Below are 24,037 nucleotides of genomic sequence, written 5' to 3'. Positions count from 1 at the left end.
AAAATTGTCCCGAAGCCCGGCCCTAGGGGCGTAAAAAAGTCGGGGCCCGTCGGGCTCGGGCTGAAATGCAGGGCTCTATCCCATTCATTTCCAATGTGTCACTTTGATCATGAGGAGCACAAGTGTGACTATTTTTTTAGGACCATTTAACTTTTTTCGAATCATGTCCACAATTCTTTGTGTGTTCACATAGCAAAGTGCCAAAATCTTTTCCAAGTTTTATATAAAAAAAAAAACGGTTAAAAAAAAAGGATTGCAAATTAGCGAAGGTCACCAGAGGGTTAATCTAGCATTTCTGTTCTCTCCAATCTTAAAGACCCCCCTGAACTTCCATCATAAGTGGTTGGATAGAAACAAGTATTTTCTGTAATATGTATGATTTGGGCTTTAGTTGAACCGGATTGAGCTTGATCCTCTGAAGAAACAGCTGGATGATCGCTGGAGGAACATCCACAAGAATTTGCAGACACAGTCGCCCCCCGAGCAGGACGACGCGGCTGGACTCAGGAAGTGAGTGACCAGATTCACTTTTTCTAAGACGTATAGACCTTATGCGGCGTAGCCATCTTTAGAGTTTCGTCTACTGAAAATGTCAGTAGTAGGCCAGGAAGAATTAAAAACAAGCGTTTTCATTCATAAATCTGTAAGATCTTACCTTCATGCTGTGGAAATACAAACCAGAATGCAACACAAGGAAAGGACCACATGCCGGGAATTAGTTTACCAAGCATTTGCATCCTTGTGTAGGTTTCTGAAATGTTCAGTCAGCCACTATCTGAATAACCGTCATATGACTAACATGATGATGGTTGTATGAAACAAACCTCACTGTCTTTGTGTCTTTCCTACTTCGTCATAGACAATTAGTGGCCCGGTTTCACTGCATCTCCTGTGATCGTCCAGTGGACATGATGACACCAGGACAGTACGTACTTATTACACAGGACACGATATAACTGACATGACACACCTTGTTTGGTCAAAATTCATTAATTAAGAATTAGTTATTTAAAAAATATATTAAACTGTTCATACGGACAATGACTTGAATACACTTTTTTAGATTACTGTATGACTTGACTGATAAAATCAGAAGCAAACGAGGCAGGTAACGAGGGAAAGCAGGTGGGAAAAACTAACCAATAACTAGATAACAAGATGGGTGTGGCTACACAATAAACAGCCGAGCACATGGCACAGGGAAACATGCATAAAGCCATGTGCTTGCACCAAACAGACAAAACACACCTAAACAGAAGGGCACATGTTCGCTCACAACAAGACAAGACACAAGCAGTGTCAGAGCCCCACCAAGAATAAACAGACCGAAATGACAGAACTCTGACACTACCCCCCCTTAACGTGGGACACCGAAACAAGACAGGTACATAACAAAATAATCAAGACAAAGACAAACAACAGAGACGAGGGAGGGAGGGTCAAGTCAATAATGGCAAAAGGCCCAAAACGTCACTAGAAGGGACCAGGGAGGAACGGGAGGGTTGAGCCAGGCTCAGACAGGTCTGGAGTCCCAGCTGAGGGCCAAGGCGGTGCCGGTGGGACAGACCAGTCGGGCTCCGGTGTCTCAAAAGTCCCGGCAGATGGCCAAGGCGGAGCTGGTGGGACAGACCAGTCGGGTTCCGGTGTCGCAGGAGTCCCGGCAGAGGGCCAGGGCAGAGCTGGTGGGACGGACCAGTTGGGCTCTGGGGTCTCAGGAGACCCAGCTGAGGGCCAGGGTGGAGCAAACAGCAGGGGTGGAGCCGGCAGGGCAAGAAGCTCGGGCTCAGGGAAGGCCTCCGGGCTGGCAGCGGGCTCTGGGAAGGCCTCCGGGCTGGCAGCGGGCTCTGGGAAGGCCTCCGGGCCTGCACCGGGCTTAGTTAAGAAATCCACCAACCCCGAAGAGAAAGGTGTTCCTTGTCGAACATCCTCTCCGAGCTAAGGGGTTCATCAAGGGCCAAAGTCCTTGAGAGCCGTGTCATTGTATTCTAGCCCCTCAGCAACACTCCTGAACTCCCAGGAAAACTCCCTCAGGTCATTCCCCCGTTGATGGAGGGACCTAAGTGCACTGACCTGGAACATGCGCTGGTGTATGGGGTTGCAGGCAGTGAAGGCTGGTAGATAGTGATGTGACATTTGAAGCGAGGCGTCGGAGCGTGTGTCGAGAAAAAGTGGGCGTGCCAGATGAAGCCGCGATTCGAGGCTTGTGTTGTTAACGTGAAAATCACGTGACTAATGACAAACGAGGCCTCGGTTTGTGTAAATACGTCATCGGTTCGGTCTGAGTGTCGCTTCCGGATAAAAGGCGGTTCGAAACTCGCGCCTCCTTGTGGGTGTTGTCAGCAGTAGTAGAAGCAGTTGTTGTGTCAGAGAGTCAGAGAGTTAGAAAACTATCATTGTCACTGTCGTTATTGTGTCATATGTGAGGGCTGTATATTATTACATTATCAGGTTAGAATAGTTATAGTATATTATTATTATAGTAGGCCTATTTTATAGTCTTGTTATATTAATTAGATAAGATTATTTGGATTGCTCTGGATTTTTGCATCTGGACTGGACTGCTTTTTGATTTGGATTGCCCTTTTGGATTTGTTTGCTTTTTGTGACTCTTCCTTTTTCCTGGTAATGGAGCAGCAAGAAAGAGGGAATCCTCTCCTTTCTGGGCTCAACAGAAGCATCAGTGTCCTCATTTGTACCACTGCCATTTTTACGTTCCCCTGCATCCTCTGTTCCTTGTGAAAGGATCTTTTCCCAGGCTAGAGAGATTTTGTCCAAGAAGAGGAATCGTCTAAACCCCAAAACACTTGAAATAATTCTGTTTCTCAATAAAAAATCTATTTTTATTTTCCTTCCTTCCGGACTATTCTGTTGCAGTTTACTTTAATCTGTTATCTATAATCTGTTAAATTAATAAATGTACTTTATTACACTCCCTCTAACATAAGCACTGCACTCAACAGTGTTACTGTTGTTGTTCATACTGTCCCTATCCAAACAATTTATGAATAATTAATTAACTGTGTGTGAGACTCTGGACAAGTAAATTCAGACAGAGAAAGATACATTTTTTTATATTATACACCGTAATGGACAAATGTCTAATCATGTCTTTTTATTATTGCAAATGAAAGGTTACAGACATCAACAGTGAGTACAAAATAAATAAATAAATATTTTTTATTTATAAAAATATTTTTATAAAATATACATTTAAATATAAATATACAAATAAATATAAATATTTATTTGTATATTTACATTACAAATAAATATTTTTATTTATAAAAGTATTTTTATAAAATATAATTTTTTTTATAAAAAAAATATTTTTTATAAAATTAGGGAGGGAGGGCGCGACACTGGTTCAGAATGAATTAATTTGTCTGCTATTTCTTTTCACAGTAGCTAGGTGTCACTAGTGAGCAATGCTGAATGAAGCTTCGAGTAATGAACCTTTAGCTGAAGCAATGGCCTTCGAGGTCTCAGTGGTTCAGGAAGCCTCATTTTGCCATCACTACTGGTAGATGGTGTGAGTCCCCATATTTGCAGCATCATCCTCAGCGCCCCTAGAACTGGGAGATGGGAAGAGGAAGATACCCATCTCTGCTAAGTCCTCCTTTGTGGCTGGATTGTTCTGTCACGGTACGGTTGTAGGAGCGAGGACTCAAATGCAGGTCATGGTTTAATTTCTTTATTAAATAATAAAATAAAACAAACAGAACAAAAACTGAAAAATGGACGCGACTTGACGCAGGGAAAACTTGAAGGGATGCACAAGTCAACGATTCGGCAACATACAAAGACTTACCATGGCCAACAATGACAATCCAGCCCAGGACAGCAAAAACAAGGAGAAGAAATAGGGAAGCAGCAAGGCAGGTAACAAAGGAGAGCAGGTGGGACAAATGATAAAATCTAACGAGGGAGAGCAGGTGGGAAAAACTAACCAATAACTAGATAACAAGATGGGTGTGGCTACACAATAAACAGCCGAGCACATGGCACAGGGAAACATGCAGGAAGCCAAGTACTTGCACCAAACAGACAAAACACACCTAAACAGAAGGGCACATGTTCACTCACAACAAGACAAGACACAAGCAGTGTCAGAGCTCTGTCACCCCACCAAGAATAAACAGACCGAAGTGACAGGATTCTGACAATGTCAAGTGAAGTAACCCCATGATAGACTGAATGATTATTATGATTAAGACTTAATATGTCTATGTGTTTAATATTTTTTTACGCTAATTAAGATGGTGAAAATACTTAAGTATATTCAAGATGTTACTTTATGGTTGCATCACGTGACATTTTTAGAGTAATTCAATCAATATTGGGATTGAGATTCAGTATTTACTTTTCTAAGACCTTGTCACTTGTTATTTTAAATAGTTATTTAAGAAGTTTCTGCTTGTCATATTCTCAAGAAGACGTCTTTGCTTTGTGTCTGTGAATGTTTGCAGACTCATGTCCACCCTGCCCTTGGCCCCGGGACTGCCCTCTCACAGGTCCAGCCGGCCCTACTCTGTGTATGAGCTGGAGCAGATGCGCCAGCACTGCAGGAGGTGAGACCGCTCGAACACACACACATTTACCACTGCCTGTCCACAAGAGGGACTCAACTTCACTGTGTTCTGCAGATTCCACACACTAAACCTGGCATGAACCCCATTGATCTGTAGAGCAACCTCCTGTACTCTAGAGGACGCTATTTGTGGAAAAGACAGAAAGCATTTGGACACACTTAGAAGTGTTTCTGTAATATAACAAATATCAAATATCAAAAGTACTTTCCTATAGCAAAACATTTCACATAAACTTAGGTTTTAAATTATTCAGAGCTTCCCCAACAAATAAGAAGTATTCGAGTGTGCTATTAGTATACTTTTTTAAACTTAAAATAAGAGTATACTTTTAGTCTTTTTATGTACTTATCAGAGATGTACTTAACAAAATGTACTTAAGTATACTTATTTTGACTAGTCTAAGTATATTTGGCCTGTACTTGTACTTAATCTTTTGCTCAAGACATGTTTAAGAAAAGCATATTTTTAAATCAAGTTTATAGTGACCCTAGTGGAAAAAAAAAACTATACCAAAATGCATTTAAAATATATTTATTTCATACTAAGTATACTACAAATCCATTAACATATTTACTGACATATCGCTTGAGACTTACTGATGTAATTATAATTCAACTTTATGTGGAGCACTTCTTTATTGCACAATGCACATTTCTTAATATTAAGCCTAAAATGTGTTTTAATATCACTATTCGTAAGGATAGTCTCTGTATAATATCAGTCTTTAAATTAAAGATCTTTAAAGTGTACCTGAAGTATACTTGCAATAGTTCCACTTAAGCACAATCAAATATACTTAAATATATCTTTAGTTGAACTTCAACACTATTTCTGGATTAACTAAAGTGCATTAAGCACAAAATTAGATGTTCCAATTTAGCAGACTTTAAGTATATCAATTTAGTAAACTAAAAGTACAATTGCAGGGTATTTATATTAAGTAGATAAATATGTAAATATATTTGCACTATACTTAGCATAAAATAAATGTATTTCAAAATACATTTTAGGATATTTATTTTTCACCAGGGAAAATAGCAAAAGCAAAAGGATCATGTCTCTTTATCTTTATATACCTAAATCATTAGCATCAATCCACTGGTAGTGTATAAAAAATACTTAACGTACATTTATAGGTTTATTTCAAGTTTAAGAATGACGAAACTTAGACTATTTTTCCTCAAGAAGTATTAAAATAGTACATTACTAGGACATTTATATTAGTATGCATACTATATGAAGTATAATAGCAAAATATACTTTATTTAATAAAAGTATCCTTGAAGGGTACTTTTTTTTAATTAGAGGTATATTTTGTAGTTATTGAATGAAACGACATATTTAAGTGCAGTGTATGTCTCCCAGTATTTGCCATGCCAGTGTAAAATAAAATTGAAATTACGGTAAGCAATGAAATACTGGCCACATGAGCAGTTGCGATTACTGATGAAGTCTTAATAAGTTGATCAATGAGAACTCTGGCTGTTTATTTGTCTCAGCCTGAAACCAGGTACTAACCAGGATAACTTTAGAACAGCTTGTTTTGAGAGAGGATGAGCGCAGACATGTTTTAATGTGCAGGCAGATATATCAAGAGCCCAGTCCATTTCCTACATCAATGGGTTAGCCAGGGTTTGCCAGAACTTTCTCAGAGCAATCCCCCCCCCCCCCCTTTTTTTTTTAAGAATGGTTCTGTAAAAGATTCTTTGTGGGACTTAAAATGGTTATTTTATGGCATTGCTGCGAAAACCCCTTTTCAGAATCTTTATCTTTAAAGCCTTGTTCATACTGTCAGTCCAAATCAGATTTTTGTGCATATCTGACTGGAATTATCATATTTTTAGCAAGTGTGAATGACAAAAAAAATCTAATGAAATATGATTTTTACAAATCCATTTCAAGCTACATTCATTTCAGTCATGACAACTCTCTAAATAGTTTTAGCATCTTGATGAACATGGAGATGTTTGTGTATTTGGTCTTGGCGGACTAGATCTGATATCCATGCTGCTACTGCAGAGCAAGTAAGGGGAGGTGGAGGGGTTCAGAGGAACTACAGCAAAAACTGAACCTGAATATTTGAATGTTGAGCAAGTAATCTCATTGGCTGCAGGATCAGCAGAGGCCAATCAGCTTGTGCCATGCTGTAATGATGTGATCGCTTGCAGATTGCATGTAAAGAACCGATCAGACAGCGCCCTCTAGAGTTTCATGACTGAATTAGATTTATGTGGTTTGATATCCTATTCAAATCACATTTCAAATCACAGAATCTGTGCACAGTGCTCGTGGCATGAGCAAATCAGATCTGAAATGTTGTGATACACAGTGTGGACAGTCAATAATTCAGATCGGATACACAATTAATCAGATTTGGACTGACAGTGTGACATAGTCTAAGAGTTGAATGTTGTATTCAGTGAGAGGATCCCAGAAATGGCGGATTACAGTTACTTGGCCCGTAGCTGCGGGGGCAGTCACACCCTCACCTATCCCAGCCGCCGCTACACCCGCATTCAGCACATCACACATCTGATCCAGAGTGATGAGGAGAGTCAGCCCATGTCCTCTGGACTACCCACACAGGTCTGACACGTGACGCTCACACAATCATTCTGAACTGTGTGTATGTATGAACTGTGACCTCTGTTCCTATAGGCTGAAGAAGCGAACATCATGGGTTTGAACGGACAGGTCTATAAGGGCCGAATGAACAGCAGAGCAGTGAGGCTCTCCGAGACAAGATTACCCACCATCTCTCCTCGAGAAGGCAAGATCACATGTCAAAATCACAGCAACATCTAGCCTTAACATACACTAGTGGCCAGAGGGAATATTTACACTATATTTGCTTTTAATGACCCTTCAAGTTCGATTAAACCATCAAAATGTAAGGAATATATTATCGGGATAAAGACAACACTACATTTGGTGAAGGTTTTGAACTGCCAAATTATTAGGCAAAAAGGCAAACTACAGCTACAAAAATCTACAAACAAAAAGGGTAACACTTTGTTTTGTAAAGTTTAAAGTTTATTACTTTATACAAATCTATGTACGGTCTATCTCATTCTTTCCCCATCGCCATGGCCATTTATGCCAACTTTCTAGATCTGGAACTGACATGAGAACAGTTGAGCACATGAATGATTGATTCTTGTGTTGGAAACTGTTCATTGATGGTAGAAGCTTCTGTTGTGTTCGGGACAATGTGCAGACTCAATACGGGGGCCCTGATCATGCTGCACCTCACGACTTGTTACGTAACACATCTTAACATGAACCCATCTGTACGCTTGGCCCACTTTATTCTCATCTTGCAATGGAAGACTGTCTAGACTGTGGGGGAGAAGAAGAGCACCCCGGGATCAGACAGAAATATACAGAAGATTGCGGGAACTTTGATTTAGAGTAGTTTAAGAGTAGTTGGTTGCGTTGAAATTTTATTCAGAATTGAGGTGAAAGGGTAAAAGGAGGGCAATAGGCCTTGGGACTGGATTTGTATGGGGGAAGGGGTTTTATGTTTCCTTGCTAAACTGCAGAGCTGCAGTGAGAAACCATTGGGAAGTGACAACAGACCTGGAGAAAAATTAGCCTCCGATCTTTGCTCTTCATTGTGTCACTGAATCAAGGAAAGATGGTTGAAAGTCATCCGAAAGACACCTGCTTGGCAGATGAGCCATGTCATGCTTGACCGAGCAAAGTTTGGCAGCTTGTCCATGTCACGCAGTAAAGAGCGTGTAAAGAGATGATTTATGAGAAGATGAGTCCAGTTTTTAAGGTCAGAAGTTGTTGTCTGTTTCCCAACAAAGCAGAAGTCTTTTTCTTGAAGATTCATAGAGGAACAATCATATATAAACCTTTCTAAGACAGACCATTATACCGTTGTTTCTGATTCAATTACATGATTATCCGTAATAAGCATTTCATTTCCTCATAAAAGATTCTTATACCTCAAGGACTGGTTTCACAAACAGGGCTTAGAATAAGCCAGGATTAGGCCTTAGTTAAATTAGGACATTTAAGTAGCTTTTATAAATGTGCCTTAGAAGAAAAAAACATTACTGGTGTGCATCTTGAGACAAAACAATGGCACGGACATATTTTAAAGGGTAACTCTGGCCAAAATGCAACCTAGGGTCTTTTTGTTAATCTACCCGAGGCGAACTTTCATTTAAAAGCATAATTAGAATGGAAACTCCACTTTCAAGTTTGACCGTAGTTTCGTTTTCGGTCAAATTGCCTTTTGAATTGCCTTGCTTGGGGCACTTCTATGATAGCATCAAAAATCGCTATTTTTAAAACGCTAAGAAGGCTCGACACAACATAAAACTTTGCTCGAAGTATCACCAGGGGCTCTACACATGAACTTGAACATTGAGAACATTGTTTGTGTACACAGAGTTTACTAAAAAGAAAGATTTTGAACAACTCACTGTAGCTGTTGTTGTTTCGGTCCGCCGGCATTTTGACAGTCAAAAATAGTCGATCTCCGAATGTGAATGAACTGACTCTGAATTTTAGTATTGCTTCTTATATGAGGATCCTTTTTCAAATACAAGGTCAATATTGATTCACTTTTGAAAGGGAACTCGCACTGCGTCAAAGAGCTAGGGGAAACGCCTCAGCGTGATTGATGACTGAAAACTCTGTACAAACACGACAATCGTATTTGCCGGCGTCAGCCATGACGTCATGCTCTAGCGCGACCAGGAAGTATAAAAGGACGCCTAGAGAACATGTCATCCTCTTTTCGTCTGAAGGGACTGGTTTACTGACACTGTGAGTAAAACGAAACTATGGCAACAAGGGAAGTGTGCCGACCCGTGTGGGAGGTTTCTCACACCTGGTGACACTCACTACCTTTGCGTGCTTTGTCTGGGTGAAGAGCACGCGCGCTCTGTTCTCGAGGGGACAGAGTGCGCGGACTGTGAGCGTTTCTTAATGAGAACGCTCAGTTCTCGTCTGTCTTTCTTCTCGAGGGAGAAGGGACAGTCATCTTTTCCCCACGGTTCGAGTCCCGCTCGTGCCGAGGCCGAGAGGAGACTCAGATCGCGGGGATCTCAGTTGGAGCTCAGTCACGAGTTTGAAAGAGGAGTGAATCCTCTAATTTTGAGTCATGCTGAGGCCTCCATCCTCAAGAGTTCCATGCAAACAGCCTTCCAGGTAGAGCTTGAGAAGTGGCCCCTCCCTCCTTGAGGAGGTGCTCCAGGCCCCTCGCTCCCTGAGCTCTTGTCGTCGTCGAGCTAGCTCTCCTAATATATGTGCTAGGCCTCCTCTACTTCGAGAGTCATTCTGCTGAGGCCTTCATGCAAACAGCATTACAGGTGGAAGCTTGAGAAGTGGCCCCTCCCTCTTTGAGGAGGTGCTCAAGGCCCCTCGCTCCCTGAGCTCTTGTCGTCGTCCAGCTAGCTCTCCTAAATATGTGTCAGGCCTCCTCTCCTTTCAGAGTCATTCTGCTGAGGCCTCCATATATACATGTGTCAGGTCTCCTCTTCTTGAGAGTCATCCTGCTGAGACCTCCATACATATAACTTGATAGAGCGTGGAAGGGATCCTTCCTCACTTTTTGAATAGATATTAGACCCGTCGCTCCCTGAGCCTTGGTGCTAGTCGAAAAGGTCTCCTCTCCTTTCAGAGTCATCCTGCTGAGGCCTTCATATCTACAGTTCAGCTGCCTTGATCTGTTCTTCTTTTAGCATGTGTCAGGCCTCCTCTCCTTCGAGAGTCATCCTGCTGAGGCCTCAATGCAAACAGCATTACAGATGGAGCTTGAGAAGAGGCCCCTCCCTCTCTGAGGGGGTGATTTAGGCCCTTCGCTCCCTTTACTCTGATAGTGGTCGAGCTAGCTCTCCTAAATATGTGTCAGGCCTCCTCTCATTCGAGAGTCATCCTAATGAGACCTCCAAATATACAGCTCGGTAGAGCACGGAAGGGGTTCCTCATCTCTTGAGTAGTTGTTAGACCCCTCGCTCCCTGAGCTCTGGCGATGTTTTGAGTTCTCTCTTAACTCCATATATCCAATTTGGTTGTTCCGCTTTCTTGCATGCGTCAGGTCTCCTCTCCTTTGAGAGTCATCCTGCTGAGACCTCTATGCAAACAGCATTGTCAAATATATGTGTCAGGCCTCCTCTCCTTCGAGAGTCTTCCTGCTGAGGCTACCATGCAGACTGACGTTGCAGGTAGAGTTTGAGAAGTGGCCCCTCCCTCTTTGGGGAGGTGCTCCAGGACCTTCGCTCCCTGAGGTCCGATTGTTTTTGAACCAGCTCTCCTAAATATGCGTCAGGCGTCCTCACCTTTGAGAGTCATCCTGCCGAGGCTTCTATGCAGACAGCATTGCAGATAATAGTACAGAATAGGGGGCCCTCTCGTTACGGAGAGTTGTTTTTAGCCTTCCTCTGTCTGAGCTCTGCACTATGAACTATTCACATTCGAATGAGTTCTGGAGACCATGTGTGCGTGAGTGTACAGGCTTCCTCTGCTCTCTGAGTCATCCTGCTGAGGCCTCCGCCTCCCATTGGTCTAAACAGGTTTGTGGCTTCAGCATTAAGCATGATAGCCTCCCTGGCATGGGGGTTGACTTCAGTACCTCCGAAAGTAGCAGGCCAGGGCCCATAGGCTCTGAACCGTACTCCCTTAAAGGAACCCCCCTCTAAAATCAGGTTGTGGTATCCATACCTTTGAGCTGGTGCTCAGGCAGTGGCCGTAGGGAGGAATGCTACTGTTAGCCTGATGTGTAAGCAGTACTGTAACCTGTAACGACTGTAACCTTGGTTCCCTGAGAACAGGGAACGAGACACTGCGTCTCGTCGCCATGCCTCCGGTCTGCTTGTACAGTCCCTTCAGACGAAGAAGTGGATGACATGTTCTCTAGGCGTCCTTTTATACTTCCTGGTCGCGCTAGAGCATGACGTCATGGCTGACGCCGGCCAGTACGATTGTCGTGTTTGTACAGTGTTTTCTATCATCAGTCACGCTGAGGCGTTTCCCCTAGCGCTTTGACGCAGTGTCTCGTTCCCTGTTCTCAGGGAACCAAGGTTACAGTCGTAACCTGAGACATTTTCACTAACGACAAAACAACAAATTATCCGTGAATTTGTATGGAACTAAGCGTTAGGAGCTTTCCATCTTTACTCTCCTCCCTGTTAAGTTGCATTCAGAGATCGACTATTTTTGAGTGTCAAAATGCCGGTGGACACAGCTACAGTGAGTTGTTCAAAATCTTTCTTTTTAGTAAACTCAAGTTCACAAGTTGCTCATCAACTCAGACATCAGTTGTGCTAAATGGAAGCTCAAGCATGTTCACTTGATGTGTGAAAACCAATGAGGTTTGATACTTGCCTTGACAAACACCAATGATCATTTCACACATGCTGCTGCTGGGACTCGGGAGCCGCCCAGAAAAAAATAGTCTGACTTTGTTTACCATTGACTAATTTGACGTCTCCGTTAGTTCAGCCATGGATAAGATATACACACAGCACAGGACATAACCTTGTGAGCCTCAACTTGGACAGAGACAGGGTATTTAAAGTCCAAAGGTCAAGAATAGCACCTCAGTGTTACCAGCCCTTCAACACCGTTAGCCTTGTAACTAAAATAGCTGTCAACGGAGGAAAAAGCTCTCAGACTTCATCAAAAAGATCTTAATTTGTAATTGGAAGATGAACGAAAGTCTTACGGTTTGGAACGACATGATGGTGAGTAAATGATGGCAGAATTTTTATTTTTGGGTGAACTAATCCCTTTAAGCCTTGCCTGTGAAACCGGGTCTTTTTTTTTCTGATTGGATGTAAGTTTTGCTTCAAATCAAAGTTTGGAATGTGATTCATCTGGAACCTGGTGGGTTTGTTCAAGAGAAAAGAAAATATTAAAATCAATTTTAATTTAGAAATTTGAAACATGATCATCATAAAAGAGGTGTATCTTAGTCATTGCATGTATGAATTGCATTTTTAATGTATTTCTGAATGAATAAATAGATCTATTAATAGATTAATAGATTTCAAAACACAGCTGACTGACTTCAGGAACAAAGCTGACTGATAAAAGTCAGTGTTGCTGTCACTGCCGTCATGCCTGACATGTGGATCGTTGATGGTGTTGCAGGAAACTGGAAGAGCAAAGACAAGGAGAGTCGCTCGCAGTCCCAGAGGTCCAGTGTAGTGGATACTGGCCGTGGAAGTGCCAAGACTCAGCGCAGCCACTCAGGTGTGTTATGAGGAGCCGGCTTTAAAGGGGTCCTGTTGTGCTTTTCCACTTTTTCAACTTTAGTTAGTGTGTAATGTTGCTGTTTGAGCATAAAAAAGATCTACAAGGTTACAAAGCTCAAAGTCCACTCCAAAGGGGAGATATTTTATTTAACAGAATCCACTTTTATAATAATCTCCACCCACGGAATACCCAAAAAAGTTGGCGAGGCCTGGCTAAGCTGCGCTAGAGAAGATGAAGAGTCACTGTTTTTTCCACCCTGGTAAAAGTTTGTCCTAAGGCTGACAAACTTAGAGAGGTTAAAATGTATTTTTAACACTGTTCCTGAACATTATAACCTCAACGTTTGTCTGTGCGCTGAACGTTTTACAACTTGTATTATTATTTGTAGTTGTGTTTTCTATTAACAGTTCCAATTATACGTTTTATGTAGTTGCTATAATAGCTATGATGTAAACGAAGGGCAAAGCTTTGCCTCTGCTAGCCTGTTAACTAACATCAAATACATTTTAACTTGCATGCCCAAGAGGGGTCTCAAAGATGGCCGCCAAGTGAAATGTGAAATGAACATCAAAGTCCCTTTAACACAAGTCATTTCACTCGGCGGCCATCTTTGAGACCCATCTTGGGCATGCAAGTTCAGCTACTATCTTTTTGAATGGGGAAACATCAAATTCTCCAAAACTGTTCGCCAAACTTACGATTAAATTTCATACCTTAAATCACCTATGAAACATGACAACAACTGTCTCATAAATTTTGTTTCTAAATGCTCGAATCATGACAGAAAACAACATTTTTCAGGCTGGATCAAGCTAATGCACATGCACAGCGCGTCTGATTGTTTCTATTGGAACCGGAGCTTCTAACAGCAGCTGCAGTGATACGATAACTTTACCAATCGCCGATTGGCTCTTATTTAGAAGGCGGGACTTATTCGCCATATTGAGCATTGCATTTTCTCCCATTCAAAACAATACGAGTGACGCGTCTTGTGTTATTCTAGTGTTATTCTAAATCTTTGCTAACATTACAGTATAGGGCTGTAACGGTACGTGTATTCGTACCGAACCGTTTCGGTACAGGGCTTTCGGTTCGGTGCACGTGTGTACCGAATGACTGAATGCAATATTTTGTGTGCGGAACATAGGTACATTTTCGTGTTTCCACACGAACATATTAAGTGGCGGAAGTCTCCGCGTTCAGCGCAAATCCCGCCCTGCAGCTGATTCTAATGTTTTTTCCTATTAGACATTCTCTGGTTTTACCAGTGTTTTACCCGTCGTCACTGTAACCTAAACCAATGAAATAGACTGCAGGGCGAAAAAAAGCTTTTCCGCTTCGTGTGCGCCGCCGCACTCTCCGTTCCGTGGTGTGTGTGTGTGTGTGTGTGTGTGTGTGTGTGTGTCGACGACCCGCTGCGCTCTCTGCTCAATGTTCGAGTCCCTGTTTGCGCTGCGCGTTCTGCTCTGTCGTTAACGGCCCAAACACTTCAATCATGTACCGATCACGCACTGGAAAAGCAAAGTCCGCTCAAATAAGGTGACATTTCTCAGTAGTAACTAGACTTCTGTTTGCTGAGCAGCTGGTATAGTCATGCTGGCAACAATGGTAAAATGACCTGCTCTGATCACATGCTCTGGTAATAATAGCTTTGGACTATATTTTATTTTGATAATTATTAAAAAAGTGAAAAAAAAATCTTAAATTGATTATGTTGATTGATTATTGAAAAATAATAATACATTAATATATTTGTTTAATATTATTTTAATATAGGGCTATTTTCTGTTCCTGCACTGTAATCATAGTTATTTATTTATATTTTTCATTATATTTTATTATGTGATATTGGTTTGAGACTGAGAGTATTTTATTTAGTGGAGAACTTTGCAGCAGTATTTTATTTCTTATTCTTTTTTTATTTTATATCTATTTTATTAAAAAGTGTTTAAAAAAGTGTAAACAACTTGTAAAAAAAAATTATAGTAATAAACAACCTGCAGTTTAATGTTTGCATTTCTTTCCCTTACTGTACCGAAAATAAACCGAACCGTGACTTTAAAACCGAGGTACGTACCGAACCGTGATTTTTGTGTACCGTTACACCCCTATTACAGTATTGATGTAGTGTTTACTTTAGCTTTTGTAAGCTCTTGCTTTTGTAAGACCACCCCTTAAGCAGGGGACACACTTAACAACTGTAAGGCCGATTATTAATGTAATTTGATACTTACGACTGATAATGCCCAAACATGACGACTCAGAGACAACTAGTTTCGTTCACTAGTTGCGTTCACAGTCGGTGTTCAGAATCTGCTCCAGTCGTTGGAAACAGTCTGTAAGTGTGTTCAGTTCAGTCTTAGAATGTTTCAGCTAGTCGTTAAGTGTCCCCGGCATTAGGAAAATTATCCATGATTTTGTGATCGATTTTGTGATTGCTCCAGTCGTTGGCATGAGAACATTTTCCAAAAAATATAATTAAATGGTGGATAACATCATATCTATAAGAAAAATACAAAAAAACATACCACTCTGAAACACCCTGTGAAATCCGTACTCAGAAAGTCCTTGCTTGAAATCCGTTCTGCACAATCTTCTTGTTCGTTAACATTGTCAGGGTCTGAATCGGGCTTGAAATGGTTTGAAATTGACGCCTTGTTAATATTTACATCTGAGTAGAGCTTGCGGTTATGAAGGGGCGTGACATTTCCCGAACACACGCTAAGCTCTGCCAATCACAACACACTGTTCCAGCTAACCAACCACAGCACATTTCGGAAAGAGAGACTTCAACGAAAACGACACGTTCAACAAGACTGGGGAGTGAGGTGCTGTAATAATGTAAAATATGTGAAAAATAATGAATTTTTTTAACAATCAAGCATGAAAACATATTCTAGAAATGATCAGTGGTGTTTAAGGCAAGTATCACTGTTTTTCATTTTTAAAGTTAGAGAGAATTAAACTTTACTGTGTGACTCGATCCACACTGTTCATTCTACAGAAATTGATTATTCCCTTGCGAAAAAAAAGTACAATTCAGCATACTTTTAAAAAGAGTATTTATTATGGAAATAATATATATAATAGTAATAATATAAAAGTGTGAACTGAATGTGAATGTGATTGTGATTTGGGACATTTAACTGCATGTCTATTCCAATATAAAAATGTATTACAGTTTACATTTATATTACATGCAAGTATCTAAACTTAAGTACGTCTTTATATGTCATTTAAAAATTACATCTACTGTCTTTGAAATATGGTTAAAGTTACTGCTGAATGAACTGACAAGCAATTATGGTCAACTAAACTTACATATGCTTTAATGTAATTTCTAATACAAACATTCTAGTGTCATGGTAATGACTTTACTGCACAAAAGTACATTTAACTTACCCTCCACTACCACAGCTTCCAGTATTTCAGTGAGGGATCAGCCCCTGTCCTCCATGGACTGCCTGTCGCAGGACGTCCCGCTCCAGTCCTCATTCCATGACACCACCACAGAGCGCAACAAAGACCTCAACCAATCAGAAGATGAGCCGGTGACATCACTGTAGAGCTCCTCCAATAGGAGCCGCTCCATTGTTTGAATGAAATGTTTACAGCAGGACGAGACACAAGCTCTGTTCGTGTACAGAGTGTTCATCTGTAACGTCAATCTAAATAAGATTTAATAATCCTTTTTATGCATACACATCAAGTTATATCAAATACATAAAATATCGTTGGTTGTCCCATGTGATTAGTAACTCGCTTTCCCATTCTTAACCATCTCGCAGTGTTGATCTGAATCAGACCCAGTGCTTTCAGTCAGTTCAAACCAGTTTGAAGTATCTGGAATAGATTGATGTCTGTTTCAGCACTGATCTACCTCTTGAAACGTAACAAACCAGCGCTTCTGTCAGTCAGTTTAAGCGGTTTATGGTGATAAGCTGTCCACTGTTGCACCAGTGTTGAAAGCTTGTTTCTATATGCAGTGAATTATTGCACACATGTATATAAAAAAAAAAGCTATTCATTAAACATTCATCAGAAACATAATTGAGGTCTTGTGTTGAATTACAGTTGTTTTAAGTTTTGTTTGGAACTAATCATTTGATGACCTTGAGGTAAAAGGTACAAAAGTACAGTGTCACAATACATTTTTCACGTGCAGATCACACACCCAGAAACACACACGTGCATTATATATATATACAGTATATAGCCTATATATATATATATATACATATATATATATATATATATATATATACACAGTCGTGCTCAGAAATAATGGTACCCCTGGTAAATAGGATCAAAAATGGCTGTAAAAAATAAATCTGCATCGTTTATCCTTTTGATCTTTCATTCAAAAAATTGGCACAAATGAAATCTAACCTTTCATTGAAGTAAAAGAATTGAAAGTGGAGGGGAAATCACATTATGAAATAAATGTTTTTCTCCAAAACACGTTGGCCACAATTATTGATACCCCTAGAAATTCTTATGAGTAAAATATCTCTGAAGTATATTCCCATTAATATTTACACTTTTTTTTTTAGCTCACCAGAGTGACTAGGAACATGAAATTGTCCAGCTATGACTTCTTGTTCCACAGGAGTTTAAATATGAGGAAACACAAAGGCCAAACTCCCTTAATCATCAATCAGTCACAATGAGTAAAACCAAAGAATATAGTTCTGATGTGCAGCAAAAGATTGTTGAGCATCACAAAATAGAAAGTGGCTGTAATAAAGTAGCTAAAGCATTGAAAATCCCCATTTTGACCATCAGGGCAATAATTAAGAAGTTCCCATCAACTAAAGATGTTACGAATCTGCCAGGAAGAGGACGTGTGTCTATATTGTCTTAATGCAGGGTGAAGAGGAGAGTTTGAGTGGCCAAAGACTCTCCAATGATCACAGATGGAGAATAGCAGAGATTCGTTGAGTAATCTTGAATGTGGGCCTATTTTATTTGATGGAGGTCCTGGACTTCTTGTTCAGATACATGGCATCATGGATTCTAGCAAATACCAACAGATAAAAAAATCAAAGCCTGACATCCTCTGCTAGAAATCTTATAATGGGCCTTATAATTGTCTTCCATCAGGGCAACTATCCAAAACAAACATCGAAATCAACATAAAAATGTGTCACTGAGCCCAAAATGAGCTTCTGCCATGACCATCCCAGTCCCCTGACCTGATGAGTGGGCTGAACTGAAGAGAAGAAGAAACAACATGGATCTGGGAATCTGAAGGATCTGGAGGGATTCTAATGGTCTCTTAAACTTCTTCAAAAAAATAGCTTCCGTCTTTTTTGATTTTCTTTTAAAAGCACCACTTGTTTTCTTTAGATCCATTGTTAAGCATTAATTAGCAAGCAAATATGTCAAAAGCAAAGAGCAATGTCAAAAGTCTATCTATTCTGTAACCAGAGGCGTAGCACAAGATCCCGGGCCCTATGCATAGACAGTCCTAATGGGCCCCCATGTTCCTCAACCAACCCAATTTCGTGTTGTTTGTGCTCATCTTTCTTTGAAAAGAAGTCAGTTACCAATTGTTTCCCCTCATTTTGTTTTCTTTCCTTCTCCTCTCTTTCCTTTCTGTTTTGGTGGCCTGATTTGGCTTTCTTTGAGAAAGACATTTCTAAAGCTCTCCAAATTTTGTGCTCCACCAGATGCTCAACTAACTAACATAAACAAAATGCGTGCAGATGGATTAAACCATTTGGCGCATTAGCAAGGGACCGGTCAGTCAATCAACCAAGTTATTCAGCCAATACACTAACTTTACATTTCATCTGACATTCATTATGAAATGTAATTAGGAAATAAAAATTTCCAGGTAAAATAAAAAAATATTCCAGACTTTTCAAGGGCCCTCTCTCCCCTTGGGGCCCTGGTAATCAGTACTGGTTTTACCCCGTCTGACGCCCCTGTCTGTAACAGTTATTAACATCTGATTGGACCAGTAATTTCAAGCACCTTAGGAACTAAAATCTGATTGGACCTGTAATTTCAAGTGCCTTAGCAACTAAAATCTGATTGGACCATTAACATCAAGCGCCTTAGCAACTAAAATCTGATTGGACCAGTCATTTAAAGTGCCTTAGTAACTAAAATCTGATTGGCCCAGTAAAAAAAGAAAATCAGTTATTTAAAATATACACACTATATTGACTATACTTTTATAGTTAACGGAGGGTATTTTATAGTCGTTCAACCAACTGTATTAAAGTAAAGTGTGTAAAGCCGGGAACATACTTTCAGGCCGATTATGAATGTAATTTAGTCGTTAAGACTTGTTCCAGGATCTGTTCCAGTTGCGCTCAGTCGGTGTACAGTTGGTGCATTCCCTGTCAAACATCATTCATCCTTACTTTTCTAATTTTGTCAAACACATCTTTTTTAGTGTTTCTTTGTGATCGCCTATTTCATAAGTTACCATTGTTTTAGGCTATACATTTTGTTCTGTAACAATTCAGAATAGCTTAAGCAATTTCTCTTATTTTATTTAAAATAGGCTAGTATACTTTTATTTCGACCCAGAGTCTTATAAATGTTAAACAGGAAAATTTAAATGGTACAGTATAGCCTATGTAGGATAAATGTAGGACACTACATAGGACACTAATGTAGGACACTACGAACATGAAACAAGGCACGCCCACACAAAGACAAGAAAATGTGTCAAGGCTCTGTCACAAAACCAAGAATAAACGAAGTGACAATATAACTGAACTTATTTCTGAATATATAGGCTAGGCTAGATTAATTTAAATAGTCTAATGAATAAAAAAAATCACTAACATAGCATAACATAATGTTATGTTAACATAACATAACAATAATTTTACTATAGAAATATAGGCTACATGTAAAAATTGCAAACCAAATCCAATCTTGGATATTTTATTTAGGCTTTTTGAACACTGGGTGTATTATAACTTCAGGATTAAATTCAGATGTAAAAAGCTTTTTGCACAGTGGCCAGTGATAAGGTATCTAGGAGTGGTCCAGACCAACCTTATAGCAGAATGTCTTACAGAAGGAAGCCTATACTTGACCAAGAACGTTTCGGGAAACTTGTATTAAATAAGGAAGCCTATAGCTTAAGCTGTAATGTATACAGTAGACTATCTTAAGAACGACGTAGCGTTAAGAAGGTTTCGGGAAACCCAGCCCAAATTCCTTGTGTCTGCAAACAATGGCAAGAAATCTCTTTCTGATTCTGACAAATAGTACTTATTCTTATTCACACAAAGAAAGAAGCTTAAAGAGTGGTTAAATTAAATATAATTTGAAACAGGATGGAGCAGACAATGGTTCTAAGAAATTTGGAGGCCTTTATATTCACAGGGCCCAGTAGTAACAGGAGTGCCAGTGAGCCCTCATAGACTATAGAGCCTTGTTTAAGAGGCCTTGTATAGGCTATGCAGGGGTGCCGCTAAAAGGGAGAAAGTTATGACGATTCTAAGGGCCCGCACTTTTCGCCCAACCTGATAGGCCTATTCTTTCATAGGGCCCAAAATTTCTAGCAGCGTCCCTGAGGCTATGGGACACATATATTCAAGCATAAATAAACTTTTGTTTTCATTGTTGATGGGTTTTCTGTACCAAACTGGATCATGCGACCTTAACGGATTGAAGGTCTATAGGCAAAGAGTGTAGAAGCCCAAGAGGCGAAACTCTGTTGTGTTATGGGTAACAGTCTGTAGATGGCGCTGTGGAGGCGCGTCCGCCATTATGGACTGAAAGCTGCTGAAAAATCGTTAGCGCCAGTTTGCACGCCACACAACTAAACTGTGAAGATGAGCAAGTGGTCAAAACGCAAGCAGTGTTCTGCAATAAATTGCAAAAATTATCAGTCCACCAGAAGCGGTTTGGCATTTCATCGATTTCCAAAGTATGCACAAAGGTAATAACTCATTTAAGTGGAAATATTTTAATGATGTCGTGATTTAACTTGAATGTTGAACGTGAATGACAGCATTGTTAGCGTTTGTAAATCTGCATGAATGTTAGGCTAGTGCATCTCTGTCAAGTTTGCCTTATAAACTAATGATTGACGAATATTGAAGATTGAAGAATAAAATTGGTGTTTTGAGTGGTGGATGAAATAGTGGTAACAATTTTCAGGCTCAACCTGGCGGGAATTTCTTTTAGCAGGGAATGCTAAATGATAGATGCTTGCATGAGTTGATTAAAACCCGCACCAGCTTAAAATGAAATAACAGAAATAATAATATACTAATGCCTAGTCTCTGCATTTCTGCATAAAGTGCAGTGCTATTTTCTTGTTCAAAATAATTTTGACACTTGAAAACATTTATTCATCATGTTTCATATATATGCATTGGAGGTGTGCCAGGTGGGTCCAGAATCTAAGGAATGCATCCCTTCATGGCATACCTTTGGATCAGCTGCATCGGACCTACGGGGTGTGCAGTGCCCATTTCCACAGCAGCCAGTTCAAAAGACCATCTGATGTGTATGTGTAATATAAAACTGTAATACTTTTTGAAAATATGTTTAAATATATAGCTCTTCTGTCTATAATATCTAGCTCATCTTAAAGTACCTTCTAACATCTCATCTCATTCTAAAACTGCAATTTACTTTACTTCCTTTTCTCCTTTTTCTAAACTCCTACTCCCATCTACTACACTTGACATACCTGTACAGCATTTGGGAGTACATTATCCAAAATGACTGAACTCTCATCCTCTGACAGTGTCCTGATGTAGTTAAAAATAGTTTACTAGGTTGAGGATTACAAATCATGTCATTGTCTTACAGCCATGGTGGGCTGAAATGGGATGCTGTGCCCACAAGAATAGAGGCCTGTTGGATTACATATTTTATTAAATGTTTAATTGAGTTTGCAACAGTAAAAGTTGAGTATATTGAAGTTAGCATTTTAAGGTTAGGTTAGGATAATGGTATCAACAGTTCCTGCCAGTCCTGTTTTCTCTATTGTGTTTTAAATGAGTCTTTAATGGCTCTAGCCAGTAGCTCCAAGACGCACCTTTTGTCTGGGATGGCCTGTGGAACCAGAGTTCCTGGCCAGTATCAGCATTTGAATAGGTATGCTGATTAAATTGATACTGGTAACACTCTGGGGTCTGGGGCAGGTTTCCTTAACCTGTATACTCATTTACATGCTTTGTTTGAGTTTGTCTCCACCTTCAAAAGTCCCTCCTCCTAAAATGCCTATAAGACACCATGTAAATTTATATACTTTAGATTATGTTGGAAGTTTCTACAGCCGCGTACAGCAGAGTTCTCAATAAAGAATAACTTCTGTTGAACGCGATCCCGACTGTCTCACTGGTCTCTGCTTTGAAGAAAGAAAACTTTACAACAGGCCCCTAACCCACCTCCCCCACTAGATGTCGAGAGGAAGTGCAAACCTCCGAAGACACGCCAGGAGTTGCCACGTAAAAAACGTAAGATGTTCATTTATTTCTATTTCACATATATATCTATTCAGGTAGACTGATTCTATTTATAAAAGATGGAAGTTCAGACTTCTCTTACGTTTTACAGCAATAATATCTGAAATTTTATTAATATTGTTCTGCAGTGAAATTTTATTTAATTTGTTTTTTTTGTGTGTGTGTCAGGCAAGCAGAGTCATGTTCCTCCTCCCTCCAAAGACCAGCACACCGGGGAAGCTGTAGCGGGGCCTTCATCAATGGAAGAGGGAGACATTGAGGATGTGTCAGCAGCACCTTCATCCGTACAACGCCATGTTCGTACGGCTGCTGTGAGGGAGCATTCGCTCACAATGAAGATCAGGGCTCTGAAGACTCAAGTGAGTAAGCTGCGATCAAAAGTGAAACAGCTGCGACAAACAAAGGTCAGCAGGGCGGGTGATGAAGGAACTGCAGCGTTTGCTTCCTGCTAAAGCTTTTGCTTTTGTGCGCACACAATTACGCATGTCTCAGCGAAAGTGTCAAGGTTACAGGTGGACCACTCAGGATAAAGCTTTCTTCCTGTCCCTGTGGCACGCAAGACCAAAATGTTATCGGCTTCTCTGCAGAGTGTTTTCTATGCCCTCTGTCCGCACTTTGCAAAAAAACATCCAGGCTGTTGACTTCAAAACTGGTTTCAATAACACTGTTTTAGCCACCATGAAGAAGGCCATGGAGACCACCAAGCCCATCGACAAGCTGTGTGCCATCATCACAGACGAGATGCCATTAAAAGAAGCATTGCACTATGACGAAGCTGCTGACAGGGTTGAGGGCTTTGAGGACTTCGGCAGAGGTCAGCACACCCCTTATGTGGCCAACTACGCCTCTGCTTTTATGGTAAGAGGCCTGTTCACAAAGTGGAAGCAGCTCTTTGGCTACTGTTTTACTAGTGGGCCCATACCACACACGCGACTCCAGTCAATGCTTGTTGATGGAATCCGCGAGCTGAGGAAGGCAGGAATGGAGTGCTTGGTGTTTATATGTGACCAGGGTGCTGGGAACCGTGCCATGCTTACTCGCCTTGGAGTGACCAAGGATTCTTCAGTGTTGATGGCATCAGAGTGTTTTGCCTTTGGGATCCACCTCACCTCATAAAAAACATCCGGAACAATTGGCGTCATCGTGGCTTCACTTTGGATGGTGATGAAATTACCTGGGGAATTTTGGAGGATCTCTACACTTATGACAGTAGGCAAGAAATACGTTTGTGCTGTCGTCTTACCAAGAAGCATGTCCATCTTCCTCCATTTGCCTCCATGCGGGTAAGGTTCGCCACACAGGTCCTGAGTCACTCAGTTGCTGTTGGGATCAAGACTCTGGCAGACATTAAGGGTCTTACAGGCCAACGTCAGCAAAACTATCTTGCAGCTGCCCGTTTCTGTGAAAACTTCAATGGCCTCTTTGACTGCTTCAATTCCAAACTGCTCAAGGATTCTCAGAAGTTGAAATGTGCAATCTCAGATGCATCTTCACATTTTGCATTTCTGGACAAATGCATGGAGTGGCTCCCACGCCTGAGGCTTGTTGGTGGTAGATGTAACAAGAAGCAGATTCCATGTGTGGAGGGGTGGCAACACAACATCATGTGTCTGAAAATGCTGTGATCTGACCTTCGGCAACGTCATCCAGTGTCCTTCCTCTTAACAAATCGTCTTAATCAAGACTGCCTGGAAAATGCCTACTCAAGTATCAGAGGTATGTTAAATACACTTTATATTCATAATACATATACGTGATATATTCAATGTTATCCATATATAG

General features: G+C 40.5%; 1 protein-coding gene across 2 annotated transcripts in view; it reads left to right on the top strand.

Moving 5' to 3' along the window:
* LOC311068098 (uncharacterized protein) overlaps positions 1 to 16,845 on the top strand; it is a 43,345-nt gene extending 26,500 nt beyond the window's left edge. The window contains exons 10-16 of one of the 2 annotated variants that reach the window (XM_084090316.1): positions 392 to 510; positions 860 to 925; positions 4,467 to 4,568; positions 7,010 to 7,175; positions 7,248 to 7,359; positions 12,699 to 12,800; positions 16,221 to 16,845. In XM_084090316.1, the coding sequence (XP_083946442.1) occupies positions 392 to 510; positions 860 to 925; positions 4,467 to 4,568; positions 7,010 to 7,175; positions 7,248 to 7,359; positions 12,699 to 12,800; positions 16,221 to 16,369 (816 nt within the window). In that variant the 3' untranslated portion in view covers positions 16,370 to 16,845. The remainder of the gene's footprint in view (positions 1 to 391; positions 511 to 859; positions 926 to 4,466; positions 4,569 to 7,009; positions 7,176 to 7,247; positions 7,360 to 12,698; positions 12,801 to 16,220) is intronic. The other variant, XR_014603333.1, reaches the window with a different exon arrangement.
* Positions 16,846 to 24,037: the final 7,192 nt, after the last annotated feature.

Source organism: Abramis brama (assembly GCF_963993115.1).
Source record: "Abramis brama genome assembly, chromosome: 1".
Taxonomy (NCBI): Eukaryota; Metazoa; Chordata; class Actinopteri; order Cypriniformes; family Leuciscidae; genus Abramis; species Abramis brama.
The sequence above is the reverse complement of the archived record's forward strand: the minus strand, read 5'-3'. Positions and strand labels throughout refer to the sequence as shown.